The 23,345-nt window shown below is 57.6% G+C and overlaps 1 protein-coding gene across 1 annotated transcript in view; it reads right to left on the bottom strand.

Moving 5' to 3' along the window:
• Positions 1 to 23,345, bottom strand: part of Cdh22 (cadherin 22) — a 70,335-nt gene that overhangs the window by 30,051 nt on the left and 16,939 nt on the right. Inside the window, exons 3-6 of the mRNA XM_047540715.1 lie at positions 18,799 to 18,918; positions 10,233 to 10,400; positions 6,997 to 7,190; positions 4,346 to 4,599 (exon numbers count right to left, since the gene is read on the bottom strand). Coding sequence (XP_047396671.1) covers positions 4,346 to 4,599; positions 6,997 to 7,190; positions 10,233 to 10,400; positions 18,799 to 18,918 — 736 coding nt within the window. The remainder of the gene's footprint in view (positions 1 to 4,345; positions 4,600 to 6,996; positions 7,191 to 10,232; positions 10,401 to 18,798; positions 18,919 to 23,345) is intronic.

The raw sequence follows: 23,345 nt of genomic DNA, 5'->3' as shown, positions 1-23,345 counted from the left end.
AGCCAGATACTTTTGCTCTAGGCCACAAAGGGTTAGTGAGTAGCAGAGCCCAGGTCCAGCCCATGTCCGTCCAGGTCTAAGGCCTCCCAAGGGGCTGGGCATGGCTGTGGCACTCCCCACCTGTGACATCAGGGTCAGGGTGGGACGGCGGCGGGTACTGCTTCCTGGTCTGGGGAAGCGTGGGGTGTTCCTACACAGTATGTGCATGCAGAGCACACGCAGGCCTGAGAAGCACCAAGGGCCGCGGACCAGGCCACACACACCTTGTGGCGTTCCGCCTTGTGAGTGTTGTACACGCAGCAGGCGGACCGCGAAGCCCCCGAGGCTGCTAGGGGCGGAAATCTCTTCAGACACATGGCGCTGCCCGTGCTGCTCCATCAAGGGGCCCTCTCTGCTCGTCCACCCTGTCCTTGACTTTCACCTTTTAATGTGCATGATCAAAACCCCGCCCCCCAATGCCTCGAAAGTTGTATGTGGTCGGCGCTGGCCGCAGAAGGAAGGGGACGACATGTCCAGTCCAAGAACGTGTTTCCTGAGAACCTACTAGGTGCCACGCTCTTACTCCTCCCTCCAACCCGGGAGGATGGAGCACAGAACCTGTGCACAGCAGGCTCTTCACACCCACGGTGAGCCCAGGGCTATGGCGAGGCCCATTTTAGAGACGACGCTCACAGGATGCAGTGACTGGTTCAAAATTCTATGATTTGAACCCAGGTCCTGGCTGATTCCAAAGCCCAGGAGCGTCTGCCGCCCCCCACGGCACTGCTGGGTGAAACGCGCTCCCTTCCTCTGGTCCCGAGGAGACGGTCCTGGGTTTGGTTTGGTTTCCTTTGGTTTGGTTTGGTACTGGGGATTGAGCCTAGGGGTACTTTGCCTCTGAGCCAAGTCCCCAGCCCTTTTTATCTTTGAGACAGATCTCACTAGGTGACTGAGCGCTGGTCTTGAACTTGCAACCCTCCTGCCTCAGCCTCCCAAGCCGCGGGGGTTGCAGGTGTGCGCCACCACGCCTGGCTATGTTCCTGGCTTTGATGTTCAAAGGGGACTTACGGCGGCGGGGTGGGGACTGGCGGGAACACGGCTGAGCTCATAAATGGCTAGTCTGCCTGCTCAGTGGCCCGATCCCTAGATCTGAGCACTTTCCTCTCTCCCTCTAGAACCTTCTAAGGCTTCCTGCTGCCTGTAGGAGAAAGCCTCATGTCTTCACCTGACCTTCAAGGTTCTTCACAGCTTGTCCCCAAGTGCCCCTCCCTGCTCCAAACCGCATCCTCTTGGTCCTGTGCTCCTCTGTCAGCTCCTCCCACTGGAGCCTGGATTGCGCACATGGCACCCAGTCTTCCAACAGCCCATGTCTGACTCGGCTTTGTGGTCCACGCGTGGACTGGTCACAGCACAAATTCAAGAACCGCACTAACCCCAAAGAACTAAGCAGCAGGGAGCACATCCACTTGCTTCCTGCCTGCCCAGAGCCCTTGAGCATCCTGCTCCTTCCATTGAGATGGTTCGCACGGGCTCTCATCCCTGACCACTCAACCCCAAGCGCCCGACCCCTGCTCCCTATTCACAGAGCCTCTTGGGTGTATGTTGGCAGGGCTTTCGTCTGACCCTGTTTCCCCGCCGCATGGGACAGCAGCGCTCACCTATCAGTGACCCTGGAGCTGGGACCTGGGACACGCGGGGCCTGGGCAGCACTGCGCTCAAGAGAACCCCATCTGACTGGCACAGACCCGCACCAGCCTCTCGTTGGGCTCTGCCCTTGGCTGCGGCTCAGGCAGGCCCCGGAGGGGAGCTGGGTAAAGGTTAGGGGTGTTAAATTGGTCCGCCTCAAGCTCCTCCCAGCCTCTTCTTCTGAGGAGCCTGGGGGAAGGGCCAGCAGAGGAGATGAAAGGAGGGGAGAAGCAAGTTTCAAAGCTGGCCCTCTCCTCGCAGATGAAAGCAGGAGGGAGCGGGGAGAAGACAGAGGGGCGCGGGAGAAGTGGAGGGGCGGAGCAGGGGAGGCGCCGCTGACCTGGCCCCTGAGCTCTCGCACAGCACCGGTCGGTTCTAGCTCCCGGTGACAGCCAGCAGAACATCCCCCGCAGTTTCCCCACAGACAAGGGTGACAGGCCTCCCTGGAGAGTCTGGGGCCAGGCCAAGGCTGAGGGCTGACTCGAGGCTGCAGGCCAGCCAGGTGGGAGGGAGTGGAGATCAGAGGCGGCAGCAGGGTGCTCAGGCAGAGTGCTGGCATTTGGGCTTCTGGATGGAGGGCCCTGGAGGCTCCATCAGACTTCACCTGGGTGCCTGCGCTCCTCCCTCACCGCAGCTCTCCCTGTCTTCCCTTGTCCCCTGGCGCTGGACATCAGCCCAAGCCATTCCTCTACCCGGAAGGCCCTTCCCCTCATATTTACACCTGACCAGACCCAGATGCCCTGCTCAGCTCAATTCCTGCCTCCTCCAGGAATTTTCCTAGACTCCTGAGTCTGCATCTCAATCTAAGAGCCTATGGGCAGTTAAACACTGCAGCATCTTTGTGTCCCATTACCTAGGGTTACTAAGTAAGGTTGCACAGGCTGGGCACTGTACAATGCCAACAGGACTGTTCAGATAGATGATGATGGGAATGTTATCTCTGGAATTGTGCAATGCAGAGATCCTCAAATTAACTTTCCCTCTTCTCAACTCTCAGCACAGTGAGGCACAGAATCAGCTTAGGCATTACTCATTGACTACGTGCAGGGGGTTTAGGGAGGAACCAGGGAGCCCCAGTCATTCCCCACTCATTGAACTACGGCTGTGACCCTGACCCCCTCCTCTGAATCAGCTTTTGCCACAGCCTTTCTTTTCTCCTCTTCTCTCTGACCTTCCAGCCTAGGATCCCATGATCCCTGCAGCTCCCAGGTCCTTCCGGGGACACCATCTACCTCCCTCCTGCTCTGCCTTTCTCTCTCCTGGTTCTTCTGTTCTTTCCCTTCCTGGCTCTCTTCCCTTCCCTCCAAGGCTCCTGTCTGTCTCTGCATTGCCAGGCAGGGGTCTCAGCTCCTTTGGTCTCTCCCACCCTCTCTCCAGGGCCCTTGCCTCTCCCTCTCCCTCTTCCTCTCATGACTGGCTTCTCTGAGAGTTTGTTTCCGCCTCAGACTTCCTCTCTTTAAACATTTCATTCATTTACCATATATTCGGTCAGCGTCGGGGAGGGGTGGGCCCCGAGGACACAGTGGGGAACACACGGTGTAAGTCCATACCCTCATGGGTTTGGGCTTTTAGTGACAGAGACAAACAAAACATCAAAAACCAAAACAAAATAAAAAACCCAGGAAGCTCCTTAACCGGAAACGAAGGCTCGGGAGAGGGACAGCGAGGACAGTGTGACAGACAGAGAGGGATGCAGGAAGGCCTCCACGAGAGGGTGACTTCTGAACAAAGCAAGTCAGAGGACAAGCAAGGGGATTATTCGGGGGAGAACATTCTAGGCTTGGGGACCAGCAGTGGCCCAGAACCCAAGGCGGAGGCCAGCTCGGTGTCCTTGGGGTATGGGAGCAGGCGGGTGTGACTGAGCAGTGTGGGCGCGGGAGAGAGAGGGGTCTTCGGGGAGGGGGGACGTGAGCCGCGGGTGGGCGGGGCCACGTGAGGGCGTGGCTTCCATGCGAGCCCGCAGGCGCTCTGGGCGGGCAAGCTCTGCTTGGTGCAGGGGCAGGACTGGCTGGCTCCTGCACCTATTGTGGATCAGAGAGGGGCGAGGATGTAGCAGGGGGGCCCAGCACGCAGGCCACTGCGGGGACGCCTGCCAGAGGGTTCGGTGGCCTGGATCTGGCTGGCTGCCGGTGCCCTGCGCCTGGTCGGGTTCTGCCTGCCTTTCCCAGGCAGGGACGAGGGGCTTTGCTGATGGACTGGAGGGAGGGGTGTGTGTGAGTGACAGTCGAGGTGCCTCCAGCACCGATGACCTGAACACCTGGAAGGGTGGACGGGTCACTCGGGCTGGGATGACTCAAGATGACTTAGGGGTTCGGGCTTTGATATCCCTTTGGTGGAGGGAATGGGGCTCGGCTGTGAACACTGGCCAGCGGGAGGCATCTGGGAGAACCCCGGGGTGCCGGGGCAGAGCCGGGGCCAGAGGAGGAGCTGGTCGGGACTGGCTGGGAAGAGGACTCTCCCGCGGCCTCTGGCCTCCTCCCCGCTGTTCCCACTCCCTGCTGTCCCCGTTCCCGCCCCCTCAAGGTCCCCTCCTCTGCCCCTCTGCTCTCTGGCTCCCGCCTCTCCCTCTGTCCAGCTCCAGTCCACCTCCTCCTCCTCCCGCCTCCCCCCTGCCCGCCGTCTGTCGCGGGTGGTGGCGAGAGAGCAGGCAGCAGGCGTCGGCCCCGGGCGGGGGTCTCACCGGACGGGCCGGTTGGCGGCGTCGGGGTCCCGCGCCGTCACCACGCCGACCAGGGAGCCCACCTGCGCGTCCTCCTGCACCTCCAGGAGGCCGGAGGGCGGCTGGAACTCTGGGGGCTCGTCCACGTCGGTCACCGCCACGCGCACGATCGCCTGGTCGCGGAAGGTGCCCAGGTCGGCGAAGCGGGGGTCCACGAACTTGTTGAGGGCCTCCAGGACCACGGTGTGCACGGGCTGCGACTCGAAGTCCAGGCGCTGGGGAGAGCAGAGGGCTGTCAGCAGGCGCGGAGGAAGCCAGGCTGGCCACTGTCCCGGGCGGCCTGCGCAGGGTCCCGGCCGTCAGGGCTGCACGGGGCACTGGCTGTCAGAAACTCGTACCCACCCTTTCCAGGTCCAGGCAGAGGCACCCAGGGGATGGTCCTGCCTAGGAACAGCCACTCAGGGCTGAGGGTGACACCCACACGTCCTGCCTGCCCCCCGTGTGGTGGGACAGCTCGTTAATTTTTTGAGCAAACACAGAGCACTTAATAGGTGCCAGTGCTGTAATTGTATTAGCTCAATCTCACCAGAACCCTGGGAGGCTTGCTTTATTACTATCTCATTGTACACCTGAACTTGAGACCAGAAAGGCGCAGGAACTGGCTCAAGGTCGCCAAGCAGTTAACCGCTAGCAGAGCCGGGATTCGAACCCCGGTGGCGTGACTCCGAACCTGGCTCCTAAGGCCGGGAGAAGAACAGGCAGGTGCTGGATCTGCGGCCCCGGGGCCCTGGGTTCCTGTCCTGCTCCCCTGCAGCCAGTGGCCACTCTGGCATTCCAGCTGGCTTCTCTGGGCTGCAGGGCAAGTGAGAGATGGTCCCTGGCACCCAGGAGAGAGCAGCTCGTGTGAGCTGAGCCCAAAGAGCGAGGAGCGGGGCTGCCTGGAGCCTCCCTCTGGGTCTGGCGGAACCCAGGCTGGGCCTGTGGGTGCTGACGGGTGACCCCGATGGGTGCACTCCCTGGCTGCACCTGGAGACCCAGGGGCAGGTGCCCTGCTTAGGGGGTCCGGCTGTCCCCCCAGAAGCCCTCACCCACCTTCCCCAGCAGCACGAATGGCCGCCTCCTTCCTCCATCCTGTCGCCTGGGAAAGCAGGATGCAGGGAGGCAGGCAGCGGCCCGGCCTGGCCTGGGAGCGAGCGAGGACTCTGGAGCCCGCTCATCAATCAGGCGGGGCTCTGCTGCCCGAGCCGTGACCGACGCCACACAGACACCCCAGGCGCCGCTGCTGGAGCAGGCTGGTGCTCACAGAGCCGCGACAGGGCAGTTCTGGGGGGTCGTGAGCATGCGCCCTGCTGGGTCCGGAGGCCGGGCTTGGGCCTGATTCTGCTGCTCTGGGATGCCGGGCCTCTCTGGGCCATTCTTCATCTGTGAGATGGGCTCAGTTTACAGGAAGCACACACAGAGGCCAGGAGACTGAAAACCACACAGGGCTTAGAAGGGTGGGCCTGAGCCCGAGCACTGGCCGTGTCCCTGCTGGGCCATCTCTGCTCAGCCACATGACCTTGAGCGAGTTACAGAAGTTGGGGCCTCAGTTCTCATTGATAAAATAGGCCACGATCGGCTGCCGTGGGGACCGAAGGCGTTAACCCTGCAGACGCGGTGGAGGGGCGTCTGCGGCGAGGGCAGCGCTTTATTAAAGTACTCGCTGTGCTGTTATCATCCTCCGGGAAGCAGCCCAGGACCTGGGAGCTAGGTCCTTACACTCAGAGCCAGGCAGAGAGCCGGTCACTCTGGGCTTGGGGGACAGATGAAAGGAGTTGGGGGCAGCTCCCGTGTGGAGTCAGAGGCAGAGCTTAGGCTGCCGAGGGACCTAAGAGGGCAGGTTCTGGCGGGGTGAGAGGAAGAGGGGCTGGTCAGGAGCTGGGGTGAGCCTCCTGTCCCTGGAGGTATGCAAAGGCTCCTGAGAACTTGCAGGACAGTGCAGGGGTTCCAAGCTCCTGTGGGAGAGCAAGTGGATCATCTGAAAGGCCTGCGCAGCCCTGAGTTACCGAGCCCACGGCCAGACCCTGCAGGAGGGAGTTTTTGCGTCCTCATTCGACCTCCATCTCCTCCTAGGAATAGTCACGTTTGCAGTTTTAGCGTTTGGTTCTGGGGCCAGTTAGTTGTAAGGAATTTCCTGTTAGACTCAGGAAAGAGTTTTGGAATGGTCCGAGCATCCTTCAACCCAGCTCTGTCTCTGACCGGTAAGATCTTGGACAAGCCCTTTTACCTCTTTGAGCCTTCTCACTTATAAAAATGTGAATAATGATCTCTCTCCTTTAGAAGGAAAGGTAAGGATTAAAGGAATTAGGAGGAATTAGGAGCGTGAAGGACCTAGAACAGAGTTGAAACAGCACACTGTCGTGTTTAAAAGCATGGATTCAAATCTGAATTGAATCTTGGCTTCAATAAGTAGCTGTGCAACCTCAACTACATCACTTAACCTCTCTGTGCCTCCTTTTTCTCATTTGAAAAACGGGAATGATAGAGAGCATCAGTGTTTTCCCAGGTTGGTCCTGGGTCTCTAGAGACTCAGCACCCGGAGTGGAATGAGGTCAGATATTGGACTGTCAGAGGCCTCCCCGACCCCGCTGCCCCTGGGCCTGCCTCCCGCCTCCCTCCCGAGGCAGCCGCACCTTCTGCACTACTATGATGGCCTCCTGCGTGTCGCTGTCCGTGGTGACCTTGAACACACTGCCTTCGCTGCCGCTCTCCGCCTTGAGGTGGTAAGTCATGTCGGTGTTCTCGCCCACGTCTGAGTCCTCGGCCTTCACCCGGCCCACGGCGGTGCCCACGGGGGCCGACTCCTGAATGCTGAAGTGGTACAGCTCTGTGGGGGACACGCTCGTGAGGGGGCGGGCAGGGCGCAGCCCGACCTCGGCCAGCCCCGGGGTGGGGGCCCAGATGTGCCTCTGGGGGCTGGGAGAGGCCTGCCTTCTGCAGAAGTCTGGAGGCCGTGCCGCGAGGAGGCTCCTCGTTCTGACCCAGGGGTTATTTGCTGAGCGCTTTGGGGAAATGCCCGCCGTGCTCTGGGCCCGTTTCCCCATCTACCCGGCAAGGGGACCGGGGAGCACAGTGACAGAGGCTCAGGCTCTGGTGTCGGGGAAGCTGAGTGAGCCGAGCCTCGGTTTTCTCATCTGCAGGATGGGGACGACCAGGGTGCCTTCCCAGCAGCAGCGTGGGCAGGACAGGACCACGCCGACGTGGCCGGCACGTGGAGGCCTCAGTGAGCACAGCGGCTTGTGGGCGCCGCCTGTGGGCCGCACCTGCCGCTGGCCAAGCGGCCCCATTCCTTCGTCTCGGCCTGTTGGTGGCCACTATGGTGTCCCAGGCAGCCTGTGGCCCTAGGCGCTGGGGCCACAGCAACCAACAGCACAGACTCTGGCCCAGCTCTCACCCCAGGGGCCCTCCGGGGGATACAGTGTGTCCACAGGTGACAGGGACGCAGGGGGGCTGTGGGCTCGGCAGAGGGGCCGGGCAGGCCCAGCGGACACGTGCTTGCCGAGCGCACGCAAGGCCCGGGGTCATCCTGGAGAGAGAAAGCCCAGCAAGGAGGTGACACTGCTGCATGCTTACAGCAGAGGGAGGCAGGGGGCGGGCCGGGCGGCTGTCGGGAAGGAGGCTCTAGACAGGGGCGGCAGGTGCAGAGGCCCCGAGGGGGTGCCGTGCCCGGCGCGTTTGCAGAATGACAAGATGGCCATGCGGCTGGAGGGGAGAGACAGAGGGAGCCAGGCGTGAGGTCGAATGGAGGCAGATGGCACCTTGCTCTCTGACCAAAGCCAAGGTCCAGGTGCGGACGGGTCGTTCGGTGATGGGCCAGCCCAGGTGACGCGGGGCCGAGGGATGGAGTGCGCCTCTTGGGGCCTCCAGGTGTCCGGTGACCCTCGCCAGCAGGGGCCGCCTCTGGCTCATCCTCACAGCAGACCTGATGGGCCACTGCCTTGCTCTAATCCCTTCCACAGCTCCCCACTGTCCCTGGGGGGGAGCCAGGCGCTGGACCTGCTGCTGGCCGCCGCTCCGCTCCTGCTCCCCTCTCCAGCGGTAGCTGCAGCCTGGCCGAAGGGCCGGGTCCCTGCGGGCAGCTCGTCGCCTGCAGGCAGGCCCTCTCTTCTCCCCGCCCCGCCCCGCCGTCTCCCTAGCGTGAACGCCTGGGGAAGCTCCCACTCCTCCGGGCCCTGCTCCTGGGCCCTGCGCCCTGGCAGCCCCCTGGCCAAGATGACTGCATTTCCCTCGCATGTCCGGAAGACAGGACTGCATCTCTTATCCGTCCTCAGTGCCTGGCAGAACACAGGCTGTCACCTAAATGAAATGCGTGAGCCACCATGATGAGTATGGGGATGGAAGCCAGCTGGATTACCAGCACACATCACCTGATGGGCAGGAATTAAAGAGTCCGACAACCCCAAGTGTTGGTGAGGATGTGGTACAAGCCATGTGTGCAATTTTTCATGCAGGTAACCAGGTATATCCCATGACCCAGCCATCTCACTCCTCTGTGTACACACTGGAGACGTGTGCAAACGGGCACTAGGAGATGTATGCAGGATGTTCAAAGCAGGATCCAAACTGGAAACAATTCAAATGTCCCTCAACAGCTGAATAGATAAGTGATGGAATACTATACAGCAAGGAAAAACGAACACGGCTACAAGTGATGGCATGGGTTCATAAACAGAATTTTGAGAGAGAAAAAAGCAAGACACAAAATAATTTGTATTGTAGGATTCCACCTACATGAAGTTAAAAATGGATAAAAGGAGACTATAATGTTTGGTGAGACTGATGGAATGAGTAGGTTCTAAAGAAAAGCAAAGAAACGATGGTAGCAGAAGTGAGGGGTGGTTAATGCTGGAGGAAGGGGTGGGAATGTTATGATCAGGACCAGGCATGCTGGGCTTCTGGGGTCCCAGGAGTGTTTGTTTTATAATTAGTGGTTGAACTGGACCTCTCTGTCTTATGCCCTTCTGTGGGTGTGCCGTACTTCACAACAGAGAAACGAGGAGGGAAGGGAGGGAGGAATGGAGAAGTCCCCTGGTGCCCTGGCCGCCTCCTCTGCTCTGCCTCCCTGTTCTACTCACGGCTGGTACAGAGCCTGGCCCAGCTGGGCAGGGGCCACGTGGTGCTTGGACCCCATTGCGGGCTGGCTTCTGTGCTGGGCTCCCTGGCTCTCCACCTGCTGTCTGGCGGGAGTACAGGCTGCGGGATGCTGTGCGCTCAGCTAAGGGATTGCATTCCCTTATCTGGCGGGGGTCAGTCCCCTGTGGCGGGCCTAATGTGAGAGCAGCGGACCTCAAGTAATGACTCCCTGATAGGCATCAGCCCGGCTCCCGGCAGCACTTAGTCTCTGCCAGCTTCGGTGGCTTTCCTGGCGGCCCAGCTTCCCGCCTGAGCCTGACAGAGGGACAGAGGGCTGGCTGGGCTGCTGGGAGGTGGGGGCCTGGGCCAGAGAAAACCACGGTCCCCCATCGTGCCAGGAGGGGCAGAGGGTGGAGAGACTCCCAGGTCAGAAGCTGCCCCTGCCGCGCGGGCTCAGGGACGCAGGAGACGCCCGTCACTCAGCCTGGTTTCTCCAGGCACCGCCGTGGGCCGGGGTGTGGGGGCTGCTGCCTCTGCCCACCCAGCCCCGCCCCAGCCCGACCCCTGCGCTGTGCCAGCTTGGTCACCCGCAGACAGCGGTGCAGCCGGGGACCCTGTGCGCGTGAAGGCCCGCAAGGCGCAGGGGCAGTCGGACGGGAAGGGCAGGTGGGGCGCGGCCTCTTCCTGTGCGGGACAGGCAGAGGTGGGCAGGAGGGAAGCCAGGGTCAGTGGGTGGCTTGGTGGGCTAGCAGACAGACACGCAGAGGTGGCCTCCCTCTGGGAAGCAATGACTCACTCTGCGGGAAGCGGGGCGGGTTGTCGTTGACGTCGGTGACCACGATGGTGACGGTGGTGGAGCCTGAGAGGCCGCCCAGCTGCCCGGCCATGTCTGTGGCCTGGATGACCACCTCGTAGCGCTCCTGGCTCTCGCGGTCAAGGTCGGGCACAGCAGTCCGGATCACGCCTGGGGGTGAGCGAGGGTGAGACCCGGGGAACCCGCCACCAGCTGCCGGCTGGCGCGGAGACCCCTGCACAGGCTGAGGGAGGACTCAGACCTGCTGGACCGTGGCGCAGTTCGAGTTCAGGAGGAGAGCGGGTGACACGGCAGACATGGATGCGGCCACAGCGGAGGCGTGGGCTCAGCGGCCACCACACACACACACACACACGTGCTCTCGTGCACACACTAGCTGCCATCACGCCTTCTTGTTCACATGCATCCCTTTCCACAAACTCCCCGAGCCTTACCCCGCATCCGGCCCCTCCTGGCCCTGCCTTCTCTGTCTGGACACCAGTTAGTCACTGAGTAGACGATCCCCAAGGGGTTACTGGGAGGGGTGGGGAGCCAAGAGGGGGACAGCGAGATGAATCCTGCCGAGGGGAGGGCCCAGCTTCCCGTCTCCCTGCCAGCGGAAGAGGCTGGGTCTGCAGGGGGAGTTGATGAGGCGTTCAGAGCTTCTGCTGACACCCACTCCAACCTGCGAGCACCAGGTGGTGACAGGTGGCGTCCAGGGCCTGAGCGCAGGTGGAGTCACACACCAGCAGCCCCAGGATGCGCCCCATAAACCCAAGCTGCACTCCTGCTGTCCCCAAACAGCCTCAGACTCCAATAAAGGCCACGGCGCAGGCAGGGAGGCTGAAGGAGGCGCGTGTGCGATTGGGGCTGCCAGACATGGGGCGCAGGGGCAGGTCTGCTAGTGTGGGTCACGTGGGGAGATGGGAGGGCCATGGGGGCCAGGTGGGGATCGCACGGACCGTCAGTGCCCTCCGTGGCTCCTCACTGGGCCCCTGCCGGCCCCTCCTGTGCTACATGCAGCTGGCCTTCTTGGGGACGGGGTGTCTTGGAAGCAGGCGGCTTTGGGAAAACTCCCACTTCCTTGGCCATGTGATTCTGGGCAACCCCTCCCCTCTCGGAACCTCAGGGTCCTTCAGTGTAATACGAGGACACCCACACCTACCTGAGCAGGATCGCCCAAGTCTGGCACCGCTGGCATTGGGGGCAGGCTCGTTCTCGTGTGTCCGGTGGGGGGCACAGCCTGTCCCCTGCAGGACGTCTAGTAGCATCCCTGGCCTTACCACACTTCAGAAGCTCAGTTCTCCCACCCAGGTAAAAATGCCTCCGGACACCGTCAAATGGGCCCTTTACTCGCTGGACAGGGTTCCAAGCCCCTGGAGCGGGTACCTCATTTAATTCTCTCAATATCCCAATGGGGAAGGGGCTGTGATGAGATTAGGTGAGGAGATGGAGGCACAGAGAGGCCCAGAACCTTGCCTAAGATCACACAGTAGAAAGCACACAGCAAGGACTTATATAGGCATCCATTTGGAACTGGCCTTCTAGACCAGGGAGGGAGGCCTCCCTGCCCAGCCTACCCCAGATCCCTGTCCACACACCCCCAGGTCCCAGGGGCCTCCGACGGAGGGACACTGGGTCCTGTCTCAGCTCCTGGACGGGCCTCCTTGCTCTTCCCAATGCTGCTTTCCAACCACGCAGCAAGTCCACCAGCCTGTTTTGGGTGCTGCGGCGAGATGCCAAGATGGCAAAGGAGACCCTTCTGGCCTCAGCGGGTCCCTTGGGGAGCCTGCGGCTGGACGGCAGGGGTTGCACTGGGGAGATGGCGTGTCCTGTCCTCTGCCCTGGAGGATCGGAAGGAAGGGAAGAACATAAAGGGGGAGAGAAGAGGAAGAAAGGTGATGGTGGAAGAGAGGGGGAAGAGGGAGAGAGAGAGAAAGGGAGAGAGGGAGAGGGAGAAGGATAGGGAGAGGGAGAGGGAGAGGGAGAGAGGGAGAGGGAGAAGGAGAGGGAGAGAGGGAGAGGGAGAGGGAGAGGGAGAGGGAGAGGGAGAGGGAGAGGGAGAGGGAGAGGGAGGAAGGAAGGAGGAGGAGCAGCAGCAGTGGCAGTAGTGGTCCTGGTGGTCCTGAGGAGAGGGAGAGAAACCTAGCAAGAAACAGGAAGGACTACCACAGGGTAGAGAGACAGACACAGAGACAGAGGGAGAGGGGACAGGCGGGCGGGGAAGGAGGGGAAGGGGAGGAGGGGTGGGTGGGATAAAGCCGTGAGAAACCCAGGAAGAGCAGCAGGAGAGCGGCCTAGGGAGGGACAGAGACCTGGAGAGAAATGGAGAAGAGGCACCTGAGGGCGGGGAGGAAGGTGATGGGAGGGCAGGTGACGGCGCAGCCCCTGGGCCAGAGAGCGGGGAGTCCCGGACAGAAAGGAGAGGGCGCTGACTTTAGTGGGACACTGACCCTGCGCCAAGCTCCGTGGGGGTCACTTTACACACAGGATCGCACTGAACACAGAGAGCCCGGGGACACTTCAGGGCTTGGGCGCCAAAGGCTCTTAGCAGGGCTTACAGCAGGGATCTCGTTCTGCCCCCGGGGTGTGAGGAGAGAGGCTCCAGGAGGCTGGCCTCCTGCTGTCCCCACCACTTCCAGCTCCAGAGGAATGGGGGACATCAGTGCTTTTCACTTGGATACTGGTCATGAAGTCTGTAGAGTGCGTGTTTTGGGTGCCTTCTCTGGGCACCTATGAGGTGGGCATCTGGAGACCACGCGGCCCCTGGACCCTGTTCCCAGGTCGCACACTGCAGCAGGTTGCTATGGTGACAGCTCTCAGAGAACCACATCTCTTGGTATCCACAACCTTGTATCATTCTCTCCCACACTGATGGTGGCCTTGGCCATGTGACTGACTTTGGCCTATGGGGCATCGGCAAGTGTGACAGAAGCAGACGGTGATGAGCCCTGTGTGCTGGGGCCTGTCCTTCTGGATTCCTGAGAAGCCTGGATGAAAGGCCACAGGCAGAGAGGCTGGGTCGTGTCAGCCCTAGTGACTGCGCAGTCAACGGTTGCCACCTGAGTGACCCCCGCCAAAGGACTGCCCAGACAGTCCACAAAATTGTGCCAGAGTAGGTCGTTTTAAGCGCCTATTCTTCGGGGCAGTTTGCACACGGCCACGGCTTACTGATAGAAGACCAGCTGGCCGGGCTGCTTCCGGTCGGTTTTGTCTGGGCTCACTCATACAGGATCAACTAGGTTGGAGGTCCAAGAGGACCTGATCCACACCGTGGGTATGATCGGGCTTCTGGCTGGGACACAGGGGTTCTCTCATCCCCCAGTAGGTTGGGTCCTTCAAATGACAGTCTCAGGACTAAGTTCCAGCACAGCAAAACCCAAAGCTGCCAGGCCCCTTAAGCCAGAGGCTTGAAATTTGCATAATATCCTCCTGCCACATTCTATTGGCCAAAGCAAACCATGGGCCAACAAATCAAGGGGTGGGGAAATAGACTCCACCTCTTGGTGGGAGGGGCAAAGTCCCGTTAGGTTATGTATCTGTGCGTTCCTCGTCCTCAGATTCAACCAACTGCAGAATGGAAATACTCAGGAAAGAAATTGAGTCTGCATAGAATATGTACAGACTTTTTCTTTTCTCATCCATTCCTTAAACAATAGAATATGACAACTATTTACACAGCATTTACTTTATATTAGGTATTATACATAATCAAGAGACTAAAGTCTATGAAAGGATGTGTGTAGGTTAGAGACAAATACTATGCCATTTTGTAGAAGAGACTGAAGCATCCACAGGTTTTCGTATCTGCAGGGGTCCTGAAACCAACTTCCCATAGATACCCAGAGACGACTTTACTAAAGACTGCGCACAGGGATGGGAGGAATGGAGGGTGCATTTCCCATCTACCCTGCCACTCTATCTATCCCACTCCTCTCTGCCTCCTGAAGCTGGAAGAAACGCGAGGGAGCTGCACTACTGGGTACCTGAGGGGCCCCGGGGATGAAAATCTCAAATAAGTCCATGAAGTTGTTCTTCAAACTTTCAGGCTTGGCAAATTCATTCATTCACTCATTCATTCATTAGACCCTCGCAGAGGACCTACTATGTGCCAGAAATACACTGAATCAGATATGAGCAGGGTAAAAAGTGGAGACTCTGGAGTCAGACAGATATGAGTTCACGTCTTCTTTCTACCATTTACGTCCTATCTGACCTTGAGCAAGTCCTTGAGTCTGTCTGAGCTTCTATTTCTTATTCTGTAAAATGGGGCTACCCACTAGACAGGGCTTAGATGAGAGGAAGCTTCCAGCAGCAGGGGCATCTGCATTTAGGAGATCCCTTGCTGATCCTTTCTTCAAGTCCTGAGTTGGGCACCCTCACAAAAAAGTTCGACAGGGGGAGAGATGCGTGCTGGCCTTGCTCGTTAGTTTATCAATATGGCCTGGCACAAAATGTTCGAATGTCATCTGGACTGACTGATTCCTACTGCCCCTCGACTCCCTCCCAGCCTGGGTGTATCTGCCTGTTTGTTTGTGGCTTCTCTATCAGAACAAAAACTCCCTGAGGGGAGCAACCAGGCCTAGTTCATCATGCTGACTCCAGGATCTGGCCCTTAGCAGGTGTCCAACAAATGTGATTTCCATTCTCTCCTGGTAAAATGGACGTCTCCAGAATTTTCAGCAGCGATCCTGGAGTCTCGGAGAGTATTTCTATTCCTGCTGGGGCGGTGGTGGGCGGGGGCTGGTAATTATAACCTGGCCTCGGCTCCCTGCAGCCTGCCTTCACCCATCGCCCCCAGTTCCAGCTGTTGTCCTCATGGCCCCTGCTGTCCCCTCCAAATACTGCAGAAGGGGCCCTGGAGCTGGTGTGACGCCTCATTAGCCCGCAAATGCCATCCCTGTCGCCCCTGTGGGGGGCTTGCTGGCAGGCCTGGCCTTTAAAACACACAAGTTAATTCCTCCGCTGGCACTCGGGCCTCGTGGCGCCCCGCCCCCGCCCTTCCTCACACCTTCCTCTCAGGCCTCGTTCCGGCTCTGCTCCCTGCTATCTGCACAGCGAGAACAGACTGTACCTCGCAGCAGCAGCTAAATATAGACCCGCATCGGCGGAATATTCCTGGCTGGGGAAATGGAGCTGGGGCTGGGAATGGTACCAGGGCGGCTCTGGCAGTGGGGCCGGGGGCACCGGGAGGAAAATTCTGGTTCTTCCTGGGAAAGGTCAGACTGAGCTGGAGACCCTAGGAGAAGGACCCTGATGGAACGCCTTCGCTGCCTTGCATGACGCTCCCCTTCTGGCCTCTGGGGAACCGTTTCTGCTCTCCTGGGCTCCGGGAACGCCCACTTGCCACCCTCCTCCAGACCCTCTGCTCTGGGGGATGCTCCTCAGAGAGCGGCTGTCCTCCTCACGCCTTGGGAGTCTGCTCTTTCCTCTGCCCACCTCTGCCACCTCCCAACACTCAGTCCTCACCCTTGGCTAATACCTGTGTTCTTTCTCTTCCTCTTCTCCCCAAGGCTTATCCTCCCCCACGCCCTGCCTCCTGCTAGAGGGAGGAAGTCCTCATCACTGCCATCCTCACCCCCTGTGCCAAGCGCTGGGCAGGACACCTGACCCATTTGCTGTTCCTTGGGCCTGCAGAGCTCTTGCCCCAAATCCTGTGGGCCACACCCTCACTCCATTCCCCCATCTTTCCTCTACAAGCCCACCCCTCACCTTGGTTTATGGTTCTTCCTTGCGCCCATTACTACATGACGCTATGCTATGTGCTTATTTTCTGTATTCTTCATGTCAATAAAAGCTCCATAGGGCAGTACTGAATGTACCCTTTGCTGCATTCCTAGTGCCTGGAACAGGCACATAGTAGGCACTCAATAAATACTTGTATGCATGAATATGCTTTCCCCCTGAATTCTCACATCAATCATACGAAGAGGCACCATCACCCCCTTGTGCACGTGGGAAACCCGAACTTAAAGAGCCCCACGCATTCTCAGAGCTCCACACCCTTATTTCAGATGGGCCCCTGGAAGTTCTAGATGTTTCTTTCCCCCATCTTCTCTCATCCTAAAGCCAGTATGGCTGCAGCTGGATTCTTTAGCTCTGCACCAGAACCCAGTGCACATTTGCTAATTCCTATGCTCCTAAATGGCTTTCGTAATTCACATACCTCCTGCTTCTGTAGGAGGTGCTCCTTACCTAGACGGATATACAGGACTAGGCAGAGAGAAGAATCGAGGGATCCTCACTTTGGGACCTGGGTCTGCCCAACCTTTGCCCTTTGCGGGATCTCACCACAGCATCTCCATGTCCCCTTATTTTCAATCCTTCATCATTTCTGGTCTCTCAACTAGACAGGCAGATTAAGGAATCCAAGTGGGTGCTGAGGAAGAATACAAGCTTTTGGGTTTTGTCCTTTGGGGGTCTATGCTGGGTACCCCGACTCCAAGGCCTCCCTAACTCCAACTCCTGCCTCTACAGCAGCAGCCCAAGGGATCTTGTTAAAATGAAAACCTGAGCATGTCACTTCCCCGCTTAGAAGTCATCAATGAACCCACAGTGTTGGCGAGGAGGAGGGGGAAGTGGCTCTCACACGTGGCTCGCGGGAGCGTGATGTGGTAGAGTTCAGCATTATCTGCTGGGAGTCTAAATGCATGTGCTCTTTGACCCAGCTTTTCTACTTCCTGAAAATTACCCTGCAGATATGCCTACACAGGCACAAAATGATGTATGTATGAGGTTATTCACTGTAGCAGTGTTCGTTGTAGCAAAAGATTGGAAACAGCGTAAGTGTCCATCAATTGGGGACTGGTGAAATAAATTTTAGTGTATCCATAACAGGCATTAAACAGAAGAATGAGGAAGCTCTTTATGGACTGATATGGAGTAATCTTCAAGATGTATTGTTAAGCAAAAAAGCAAGCAGTGTGTGTTCATAGCTACCATTCATGAAAAAATAAAACAAATACATGTGCCTTATTTTCTTATGGATGCATAGAATAGCTCTGGAAAGATTCACAAGAAAATTACATTGGTTGCCTTGGGGACACAGACCGGTTGACTTGGGAACTGGATGGGGTGAAGAATTGCCTCTAAATACTCATTTGAACTTTTTGAGTTTTGAACCTTGAAATGTCTAATCTGTTTTGGGTTTTGTGACTTAATATTTTTCAAGTGAATGAATCTAAGATCTCATAGGATACACACACCAAGCGGCCACCTCTGGGGTTGCAATTACCGGAATAGGGAGTAGGAAGCACTTTCTTTTTAACATTTATTTAATGTTTGAATGTTTTCTAAAATATACTACTTTAGCAAGAAGGAAAAAAGTAAGGAAGACATTATGTGGAAGAGAACGCAATTTTAACTGGGTTTCTAGACTGGAATCCTCCTTCTCTCCAAACAAAACAAACCCACATACAAAATCCCCCAACCCAATTCATCAACCCCCACTTCCGGTCATTGCCCTTAGACTGAAATCCAAGCCCCTCGCCTGACTTCCACCCACACAGTCCCTGAGGCCTCTCCACGTGGCCTCCAAGCTCTCTTTACAGTTTCCCTCGGCCTCAGGCACGTTTCCCTATTTTTGCCTGTTCTGTGCCCTCCGCCTGCAATGCCCTTCTCAGAAGTCTCCCTTTGGCCGCCATCTTCCGAGATTGCTGCTTCTGCCTCCAAGAAGCCTTGTGTTCTAGTTGCCCAGTCACATGCCTTCCCCCTCCTCCCACAGTCCTCTGAGCTCCATGATGGCATTTGACAAACGTTCTGTGGTGTCTGATGTCTCATCTCCCTCCTATTCCAGGGGCTGTGCGAGCACCCAGTGGAATCAGCAGCTCTCCCAGCTGTGTGACCTCGAATGAGTCACTTCACCTCTCTGAGCCAACATCCTCTCCTTCTGTCTTCCCTGGCACTCTCCCAAGGTCCTTGAGAGACTAGTCAAGTCCCAACCCCTGAGTAAGTGAAATGGGGATTGGTGGGTGCTGCACTCTTGTTTGCTGCTGCTGGTGGTGTGTGTGTGTTTGTGGGGTCAATGAAACAAACAACAATCCACCCTTGAAAACCGTCTCTAAGCGTTTCCTTTCCATCAGATCCTTAACAGCAGCCCAGTAAACAGAGCTTTCAAGCCTGCGGAACGAAGCCCCTCCTAGAACTGCCGAAAGGAACCCTTGCAACCCCAAAAGGGCTGAGGATGCGTCTGCCTCAGTTCAGCTCCCAGGACTACAGAGGTCGCCTCGTTCAGACCTCTGATGTCCTCCCAGGGCACCAGCAGCGACGCCTCCCGCCTTTTTGTCTTTCTGCTCGTACTGCAGGAGCCCCCGCCCCACTTTTCTGTTCCTCAGCCCTCCCTCTCCCCGCCCGGTTGCCCCTCTTGAGATCCCCTCGGCCCTGGAGTCCCCTGGACCCCCAAGGTGCCTGCTCCAGAGTCCTCTGAAGCGCACGCTCTCCGCCTTGGGTCAGACGGCTGAGAGTACAAGTCTGGGGTGGTTCTCCACCTGCCTCAGGCCACGCCCCTTACAGCCCCTCCCTCCAGATTCACCCTTCTGGTCCCGCCCCTTGGCCCGGCCCCGCCCCTCACCGGTCTTAGGGTCCACGGTGAAGTGGGGCTCGCCATCCAGCACGCTGTACACCAGCCGGGCACTGCTGCCGTAGGTGGGGTCATCCGCATCCGAGGCCATCACCTGCATCACGGACGTGCCTGAGTCCCGGGGACCAAGCAAGACAGGGGTCACCTGAAGCTGTTGTGCTCCTCCCTCCCGCCTCACCCACCCCAGGGAAGCGGGGAGAAGAGACCAGCCCCCTCACACATCCCATTCCCACAGAGGCACAGCCGGCTGCCTGACCCGGGCCTTCCGAGTGGCCCAAGGGTTACCATGGAGTCCGATCTGGATTCACATTTCCCTAGGGTGGTTCCCAGCAGTGGGACTCTGCAAGGAAAGCCAGCACCTCTGAATCTGCTCCCTCTTTAGCAAAACGGGGATAATCCGAGCCTTCCAGCACCAGGTTGAGGGAAGGATTTTGAACTGCCAGCACGGAGAGGCTGGGGACAGCCTCTCAAAGGTGGTGGCTGCAATCATGATCACAGTTAAGGTCGTGGAAGGCCGAGTCCGAGCCAGGACTAGAGACCAGGCACCTACCTCCTCATCTAGAGGTCTTTACCACTCCAGGCCCTTTGGATTCCTCAGAACTCTGTCCCCTTGCCCCCACCATGGCAGTAGGGGATAGACAGCCAAGAGGGACAGCTCAGTTCACTGGGGCTCAGGGGGCAGTGTCTCTGGGCCCCTGGGCAGCAGAACTCAGTGCCCAGCTTTCCCCCCGGAAAACAGTTAACTTGGGCCTGGGGCCCTCCCCGCCCCTCCCCCCGTGCTCAGACAGCCCCCGCCCCCAGTCACACAGCTTCTCCTCATGCTCTGCACGTAGGCTACTGGGGAGAGTATAAATTGGATAAAAGTCCATCAAACAGCGGCAATTAAGTTATTGATTTTCGACGCTGCCTCATTAAACTGGGAGCTTCTCTCGGCCTGTCCCAGAGATGGCTCTAATTTGACATCATGTTCAATTTGACGAAAGCAGGGCTTGGGACGTGAGGCAGGACCAGTTGGGGGAGGGGTCAAGCCGAGGGGCCGAGAAGCTGTCTTGTACATCTGAACCTTTCCAGAAAGAAGGGAATGAGGTGGAAGAGCCAGAGGGGGTCTTGAGGGCTTAGGATATAACCCAGTGGAAGGAGGTTGAGACCCCACCTCAGGGACATGCCCCCTGCTGGGTGGGCCTCTCCCACTGGGGTGGGCTGGGACCCTCCTGGGACTGGGCTGGGCTCTCTGGGTGGCACAGTGGCATGCTGGGAGGTGAGGCCAGTTCACGGTTTGGCTAATGAGTGAGCCTGGAAGTGCTACTGCAGCAATTCTGCTAAGCCCAGCCTGCTGCCCGCCTCTCCCGCCTCCAGCCTGGGGCCCTCGATCATTCCAGACAGACACATGTATTTATTTTTCACTCCTTTGCATTTCTCATTTCCCTCTCTGGGTCCCCCTCCCAGCCAGAGCCTCCTAAGCCGGCCCTGCAATGCGCCTGTCTTTGGCGGCTCCGGCTCCATGTCAACCATGTCCAAGTTGCCCTGACAAGCTAGGGAAGAGGAGTGGGCAAGCCCCCTCCCCCTGTTGCTGGTGCCTGCGATCTTCTACTCAGTGCCAAGGACACACTCCAGGTGTGTCCTGACCATACAGAGAAGGGAGAGGAATGAACTATTGAGCACCCACAACACACCTGGCTTTACCAGCCCCTTAAATTCATTCCCTCTAATCCTCTGGGCACCTCAGAGAGGCAGAGTGGACCCCTCTAATATCACGGGTGAGGCCACAGGCCAGACGGGGGGAAAGATTTGACTGAGAGCACAGCCTGAGGAAGCAGTGGGATTTGAACCCAGGACTGCGATGCCAAAACCCCTCTGGGTACCAGGAACACTGTAAGCGTGGACTGTGGGGACAGTGGCTCAGTGTACTGAGTCATAATCAGTGATGGCACTGCACTTATTAGAATTTTGGCACTGGACATGTCATGAACTCCTTCATGCCTCCACCTCCTCATTTGTGAAATGCAGGTGACAGCAGCAGCAAACTCCTAAGACCGTCCTGAGAATTCAAATAGATTTTCCTGTTCAGCACCAAGGACAGTGACTGGGCCACACTAGGACCCGATAAAGCAGGTGGCTGTTGTCTCAGGAGGCCTGCAAGCTACCAGACAGTGGAATTGTGCCTCCCTCACTGAGGTACTGAAATGGGAGAAGATTCGTAAAGCATGGGGCTCGTGGTGGGTGCTCAGTAAACGGTAGCTGTTGGAATGTTAGGAGGGACATCTCCAGCCACTCCCCTGCCTGTTCCCTCCACCCCATGGCAAGCTACAACGTCAGGCTGAGCGGCTCCCCAGGGACATGGCTGAGCGCAATCTCTCCTTCTCTCTCTCTCCCTGGCTGCATCCCAGGGACTCCCGCGGGGAAAATGGAATCATTTCCCCAATCTGGGCTTCTTTATTGCAGCCATTACAGTTAATGCCGACACGTGGGGATGGCGAAGGGCCGGTGATTCACCACCACTCCCCCAGGCCCTGCAGGAGTGGCTTCTTTGGGTCACACACCCTCCCATCTTCACCACCCATGAATTGGCAGACAAAGAGGTTCCAGACTCGTGGCTGCTATGAGACCCCCTTGGGGCCATCCTCCCTAGGTCACCCCCCAGGTTCAGCAGTTCACGTTACAGGACACTGCCATGTCCAGTCTGAGACCTCACAGGTCTATGACATAAATGGAGTGGAGGAGGAATACCCCACTTATTTGTATTCCCTGATTTCTGTAGTGCAAATACTCCACCGTGGCCCAATTTCAAGTCACCAGTGTGATATCACAAAACTTCTGGAAATCAATATGCCTTTTGTGCACTGAAACCCATGATTACATATTATTATTCAATAACAATGATTACTGCATATTGCATTTGTTGAATAACTACTTTGGGCCAGAAACTATGATGCAAGCCCTTTGTATGTGTTATCTCATGGAAATGACACAATAAAGCCTTGCTGTGAGCCCTGTTACATTTTCCACTTTCCAGATGTGGAGGCTGAGTTGAGTTCTAAACCTCTCCATGCCTCAGTGTTCTCATTAATGGTGCCACCAAACTCTATGGGACCCTTTGTGAGACCTCAAATAGATCCCCACGTTCAGCACCAAGGACAGTGCCCATCAGGGGCTCCCCTGGTAGGGAAGTAGGTGAGGCAGGATTCAAATGCAGGTAGATCTGATGTCCAAACTCACCTGGCTCCTGCCTTACAGGCAGGAGCGGGTCAATTGGGGTCGAAGTAGATGGACAACTGAGAGGGAAGATTCAGAGAACGGAGAAGGAGGGGAGGGGAGAGGAAGAGCAGGAGTCAGGTTGAGTCTGGCAGCTGGTTGAAGCCCAGACTACCAGGAGTGGGGCTGGGTTTGGTTGGGACAAGCAATGCACTGTCCATGGTGCTGTCCACCGGTCCTATTAAATGGGGGTTGAGAGCCCATGTCCAGGCTGGAAGAGGATAGGAAGGGCTGCCTAAGTGATTCTTGGGTAAAGAGGATCCCGGGGCTCAGGGATTCATGTGGAATGTTAAATATGGAAAGGCAGGTCCTTGAGGGCATAGAAACCAATGGTTCTCAACCTACTGCACATTAGAAAAAGTTCATGGGAGTTTTAAAATAAAACTGATGCCGAACCCCATCCTACACCAGTTAAGTAGGGCTCTTGGGGAGGAGCCCAGGCGAAGGCATTTTTATAAGCTCCAGAGTGATTCTAAAGTGTCCCCTGGGCTAAGAACTACTGATGCCCTAGACCCGCACCCTGACTGATGAGAAAACAGTCACAGAGGCTTCTAGGGTCACGTCACTAGTAACTGGCAGGGGGACTTCCAAGCCAGCACTGCCTAGCCAGCATGTCACTTGCCTGGACTCATGAACCTGTCCTGAGATTGACACCAGAAGGAAGCCCAAGGATGCCTCATGCCACCAAACTGGCCAAAGTTGGCATGAGATGTCACAGCCTGAGAGGAGATGCTCCTCACACCTCCAAGGAGATTGGGGAGCTTTGGCATCAGGGTCCTGGGTTCAAATCCCACCACTTCCTCATGCTGTGCCTTGGGTCAAATCTTTCCCCCTGACTGGCCTGTTTCCTCACTGGTGACATTAGAGGGGCCCACTCTGCATCTCTGAAATGCTTGGAGGATTAGAGATGATGGTCCAAGAGGCTGGTAAAGCCGGGTGTGCAGTGGGTGCCCAGCAGGAGTCTATTCCTTTCCCTTCTCTGTATAGTCAGGAAGTGTCCTTGGCTCTGAGCAGGACTTCCCTGGGCACCAGCGTCAGGAGGCAGGGAGTTGTCTATTCATCTGGTTCATCCGGGTGACTCTAACACAGCTCAACCTGGAGCAGAATTTGAAGCTATGTCCTGGTTTGTCCCTTAACAGTTGCTGTCTGTGAGGTGCAACTGAGGCCCCAGGGGGCTCCAGGAGAGGGTGGCCCTGCATGGAGCTCAGGGATGGCACGCAGATTCTCATTACAGCCCTGTCCTCAGCTCTGTGCATGGCGGCTGGAAAACCAACTGACCTGACCAG

This window comes from Sciurus carolinensis, chromosome 2 (genome assembly GCF_902686445.1).
Source record: "Sciurus carolinensis chromosome 2, mSciCar1.2, whole genome shotgun sequence".
NCBI classification, from domain to species: domain Eukaryota; kingdom Metazoa; phylum Chordata; class Mammalia; order Rodentia; family Sciuridae; genus Sciurus; species Sciurus carolinensis.
This window is presented reverse-complemented; position numbering and strand designations above follow the sequence as displayed.